The following is a 5,554-nucleotide window of genomic DNA, read 5'->3' on the forward strand; positions in this document are numbered from 1 at the left end:
CACTTCTCCTGTCCTGTATACTGGGTGTAATCCTCAGTATCTGCCCTTATTCTCTATATACGGACACTGCACAGTACCACTTCTCCTGTCCTGTATACTGGGTGTAATCCTCAGTATCTGCCCTTATTCTCTATATACGGACACTGCACAGTACCACTTCTCCTGTCCTGTATACTGGGTGTAATCCTCAGTATCTGCCCTTATTCTCTATATACGGACACTGCACAGTACCACTTCTCCTGTCCTGTATACTGGGTGTAATCCTCAGTATCTGCCCTTATTCTCTATATACGGACACTGCACAGTACCACTTCTCAGCACAGTCAGGATAAGACTCTTTCTGCTCAGTCAGCAGTGCCACCTGCTGGACACCATGTGAAATACATCATCACCATGGGCCTAGCGTCAGGTACACTGACAGGAAGGTAACATGATGGGACACTGAGGGGGTTGTGGTCACGACCTGGTGTAGTGCAATGCTCCGCTCTCGGGGGGCACCGGCTTTATCAGAGAAGCACGTTAGCAAGTGCGAGGTACTAATGCAGTAGAAACCAAATGTACAGAGCAATCATCAATCTACATACAGGACAATATTAGTGTCGGTGCACGCCATGTCAGAGCCCTACATGGACCATCAGGAAAAGCTCCTAGTGCATTACCTATACGTATCCATAGGGATCCATTCATCCGACAAACGCCTCAGGCGTAAGGCCCGAATGCTGTGAGCACAGAGCGGACCTGCAATCTGTCACATCCAGGACAGGAGCCGCCTCACCATACAATCCGCCCCAGTGTCGCCCGCGAGCCTCTACTCTAATGACCACGGACTGTCTGTCTGACACAGCAGATTACAATTAAAGGGGTTTTCCATGATTTTTTTAACTGATGACCTATCCCCAGTTAGATCAGCTGTTTGAGAAGGCACCGGCGCTCATGGCTTTTCCTAGGCCGAGTGGCGTCTCGTTCATCGGTCACGCGGCCTATTCACAGCTCAGCCCCATAGAAGTTAAATGGGGCTGAGCTGCGATACCAAGCACGGCCACTATACAATGTACGGCGCTGTGCTTTGGGAGCAGAGAGAAGGCAGCGGCGCTACCGAGTGCACCACTGCTCCCAAGCAGCTCATCGGTGGGGGTCCCGGGTGTCGCACCCCTACCCATCAGATACTGCGGAGAGGTCATCAGAAAACCCCTTTAACCATCATGGTCTCAAAAAACATATTGGGGTACACCTATTAACCCTATGATGCTGAAGAGCAGGAAAAGGTTGCAGGTTATGGTGCACGCCACAGTTGTGCTATAATTTACGACTTTTTCCTCTTCCAGAAGAGGAGCAGGTGGGGCCTGTGGGAGGCAGGGGCCTCACAACCCATCAGAAACTGGTGCAAATAATAGCTCAGATCCCTGGCAGCTCATGGCCGGGACGGGTCGGAATTTCTGACCGACAGAAAACGTGCCTCTTAATTTGGCGCAGTTTTCTCCATTGGCTGACATATGTGGCACTAGTCTTAGTATATCTGCCCCCGCGTGAAAAAGAAATGAGATATGATTCGTTGTAGATGAGATTCGCTGGTGAAGGCGGCAGCCATATGTAAGTAAGATTACCGCAACCTCACTGCTCATAGGCAGAATGCAAACGTCTCCCTTCTCATGTCAGCCGAGATATTAGGTAGCCCGGGGACCGCAAGCATCCCTGGTGGTTATACCTGTGCCAGGGAGGGGTTTGTGAAATGGAGCTTTATAAGTATACACTCCTATCCCCCCCCCGAATACATGGCCGACGTGCCCACCTTTCTCCTGAAAGCTCCACTGTTCAATGGTATGGACAATCCCAGTACACCGCCTGGAAATATGGGCAGTTACGTCACTGGAGATTCCCGGGACCTCCTTCTGAGGCCTGGGGGCTTCGGGTTATTTTAAAGTCGCGTGCCCACGAGCAGTTCACTGCCCACTGGGCGTGCCATTTACAGTGCAGTCTGCCGCTTTGGGGCCTCCATGAGGTGGGCAGAGGGACTTAGCCCCCCCTGTGGTGAGGTGCTATAGGGGTTCATACAGTGGGATACGTTGCAGTCCTCCCTACGCATACCTCTGATGCCGCTCACACAACGTAAACAAAGCCCAACATGACAGACACCCCAAGGGTTCATGCACATGGCCGTAGTTTTGGTCCACATCCGATCCGCGTTTTTTGAGGATCAGATGCGGACCCATTCATCTCAATAGAACATGTCCTATTCTTGCCCGTTTTGCGGACAAGGATGGGACATTTCTGCAGGAGTAAAAATAAAAGGCCGCAGGCACTCGGCCGGCATCCTGCTTTGTGGACCCACAGCGGTGTGCATGAGCCCTAAGGAGCACGGACTCCCCCATCACATCCCGTACCTGAGCGGTCGCTGGAGGGGAGCAGCACAAGGAAACTAACAGACGGAGACCAATGACCTTTTCTCATTTATTTTCCTGCAGATATGAAAAAAAATAAGTCACAAAAAAGGATGAAATAAAAAAAAAAACGAACCATCTAACTATACAACACGGCTAAGAAGTGACACAAAACACCGAGGACAATCCTCCGCTTGTCCTGCGCTGCTGGTGGAAAATCCGAGCCGTTCCGCTCAGTGTTTGGCAGCCTGCTAATAAAGGGGAAAGAAAGACATCAGTGACCGGAACGCCACCTGTCACATCCAGAGCTGCACTCACAATGCTGCTGGCTGTCTCCACCCAAACCAGCAGAAATGTGCGCGCAGCTCTGGGTGTGACTAAAGCAGAAGACATGAGGCCCAGTTTAGAAGCTGTAAGCCTATGCAACCAGTGCGCGCAGCCCGGATACTGGGTTTGTGTGATGTACCTACCTTGTTAGCAGAGTCCTCCTCCTCCACGCCCGCCTGCGTCATGAGATCAGCAATGTTCTTCTCCAGGTCATCGATACGAGTGCTCATCTCATCGAGTGCTGGGGTCGGTTAAGGAAGACGAGTTCAACCATTCACAGAGAGTAAGAGGAGATATGAAGAGACGGGTCGCTCCGTACTGGCAGAGACGGGTCGCTCCGTACTGGCAGAGACGGGTCGCTCCGTACTGGCAGAGACGGGTCGCTCCGTACTGGCAGAGACGGGTCGCTCCGTACTGGCAGAGACGGGTCGCTCCGTACTGGCAGAGACGGGTCGCTCCGTACTGGCAGAGACGGGTCGCTCCGTACTGGCAGAGACGGGTCGCTCCGTACTGGCAGAGACGGGTCGCTCCGTACTGGCAGAGACGGGTCGCTCCGTACTGGCAGAGACGGGTCGCTCCGTACTGGCAGAGACGGGTCGCTCCGTACTGGCAGAGACGGGTCGCTCCGTACTGGCAGAGACGGGTCGCTCCGTACTGGCAGAGACGGGTCGCTCCGTACTGGCAGAGACGGGTCGCTCCGTACTGGCAGAGACGGGTCGCTCCGTACTGGCAGAGACGGGTCGCTCCGTACTGGCAGAGACGGGTCGCTCCGTACTGGCAGAGACGGGTCGCTCCGTACTGGCAGAGACGGGTCGCTCCGTACTGGCAGAGACGGGTCGCTCCGTACTGGCAGAGACGGGGCCCGGTACTGGCAGAGACGGGTCGCTCCGTACATCGGATCTACTGGTTCTGTCCTCACTGCTGCAGTCATGGAAAGGTTATGCTTGCTCTGGGGGTTACCACAGTAACACTTGGACCCCTTGCCATGTGACCTTTATACTTCTAAGTGACAGAAGTCTGCCAATGTTACCATGGTAACCTCAGAGCAAAAGAGCAACCATGACAGCAGCAGTGGAGGAGACTATCATGGTACCCATCACCACTAGGACCAGATAACCAAGGGTTAACCTAATGACTGGGGGACAGCCCTAATCTACCTCCGTCTGCCCTTTAACCTCTGTAACCATGGAGACAGGGACATGTAATGCACATAGCGGCTGAAAACTGGGAGCAAAAGCTGCGTTATACCAAGTGCAAACCGAATGCACTGTGCAATGGGATCTGATGAGAGTTGTCATAGTTTTGCGATACCTTCAGGATATTAGAAGGATTCTTCCCACAGATGATGGGAGGTATAGTCCCCTTATATTTAGATGACAGGAAGTAATAAAGTAATACACCCCCCCCCCCCCGTTTACTGTGAAAGACAAGATGGAGCTGAAGCAGACCCAACGATCATCACAGCTGATGGATGTGTGGGAGGAGTCACCCGGGAGGGGCAGTATAAGGATGTGTACTGTTCCCATGGTAACAGAGGATCAGTACAGTGGACACATATATGGAATAATGGCGCCATCTGGCGTGCAGCCTGTGTGTATATGGCGCAATAGGGAGCTAATAGCACCAGGGACAAGGGGACCAATCATAACATTTGGTGCCATTTAATTTTGTGTAAATAAATCTGGATTCTGGTAAAAAAAAAAAGGTTCTGCCACTTTCTAACAGACATTTCAATTCACTATTTAAAGATCTGTGCTTGTTGTCAGTGAACATGCAGAGGCTGTAAACCTGCCCTGACCCCAACAAACCCTCAGCTGCGCTGGTTTTCAGCCTCTGGATGTAGACCTTGTCCCACTCACTGACTGCTAGCAGAGATCTTGTCCCTTTGCTGTATGTCACCCGGCTCAGCGCACTGCAGGATATTCCTCCCGATGATCTGGTCGGACATGGTCTGGAACTTGTCCTGCATTTGCTGCAGCAGATTCTGGACCTGGAGAGACATAAAGGGTTAAATCAGGGGCGGTACATCGCTGTGATGTCACTGACCGGCGAGATACGGCACCCAATCAGAGGAGGCGGCTGACGTCACCGACGGATTAACCCTCAACGCCAGCAGATTGTTCTTATCCCGGCTGATAGGGGCCCTGGGGATAAAGAATAGATGTGTGGCCCCAAACTAAGGACACTACTGGAGGCACTGGGGCCCCATGATAATACAACAATGTGTGGCCCCCAAACTGTGCTCACTATAACAGATACAGGGTCCCCGGAGCTCAAGAATAGATGTGTGGCCCCAAAGTGAGGACACTACTGGAGGTACTGGGGCACCAGGATAATACAACGGATGTGTGGCCCCAAAACTGAGGTCACTACAGGAGCCCCAGGATAATACAACGGATGTGTGGCCCCAAAACTGAGGTCACTACAGGGCCCCCAGGATATTACAACGGTTGTGTGGCCCCAAACTGTGCTCTCTGTAGAAGCAACAGAGTGTGGCCCCCATACTGAGGACACTACCAGGGGCCCCACAACAGATGTACATCCCTAAATAAAGTATTGGCCCTAAGAGACAGAGGGCCCGGCGGATTAATAGAGGTATGGGTATTCAGTCAGGTTATGAGGGGATACAGAGCACCGGTATCACATTCCTCTCGGCTCCGCCCTCTGTGGCCCCTGGGGGCCGCACTCACCACCTCCGTGAGGTCCTGCACGGTTTTCGCGTCGGTCTCTGACATCTCGAATCTCTGGTCACCTCCGGTAATAATAACACCTCCTCCTCCTCCGCAGCCTCAGCCCCACACAAACCTCACCGGAAGCGCCGCTGCTAACCACGCCCATCTGCACTGGCA

General features: G+C 52.8%; 1 protein-coding gene across 2 annotated transcripts; it reads right to left on the bottom strand.

Moving 5' to 3' along the window:
* Positions 1-2,436: 2,436 nt before the first annotated feature.
* Positions 2,437-5,554, bottom strand: LOC120981090 (heat shock factor-binding protein 1-like). 2 transcript variants are annotated; one of them, XM_040410578.1, is made up of 4 exons: positions 5,396-5,554; positions 4,629-4,695; positions 2,849-2,943; positions 2,437-2,626 (listed from the first exon to the last, which is right to left on the bottom strand). In XM_040410578.1, exons 1-4 carry the CDS (start codon positions 5,438-5,440, stop codon positions 2,612-2,614), a joined length of 222 nt encoding a protein of 73 aa, XP_040266512.1. In that variant the 5' UTR covers positions 5,441-5,554; the 3' UTR covers positions 2,437-2,611. The 2 variants fall into 2 exon arrangements, with proteins under 2 accessions (XP_040266512.1, XP_040266511.1); XM_040410577.1 differs by having other exon boundaries at positions 2,437-2,629.

The sequence above is a fragment of the Bufo bufo genome, chromosome 10 (genome assembly GCF_905171765.1).
Source record: "Bufo bufo chromosome 10, aBufBuf1.1, whole genome shotgun sequence".
In the NCBI taxonomy this organism is placed as follows: Eukaryota; Metazoa; Chordata; class Amphibia; order Anura; family Bufonidae; genus Bufo; species Bufo bufo.

Excerpts from the sequence above, each read along its gene's own strand:
- LOC120981090 (XM_040410577.1), bottom strand. The coding sequence starts at position 5,440 with ATGTCAGAGACCGACGCGAAAACCGTGCAGGACCTCACGGAGGTG. Across the intron at positions 4,696-5,395 it reads TGCAGGACCTCACGGAGGTG|GTCCAGAATCTGCTGCAGCA; the intron begins GTGAGTGCGGCC and ends ATGTCTCTCCAG. Across the intron at positions 2,944-4,628 it reads CGACCAGATCATCGGGAGGA|TCGATGAGATGAGCACTCGT; the intron begins ATATCCTGCAGT and ends CGACCCCAGCAC.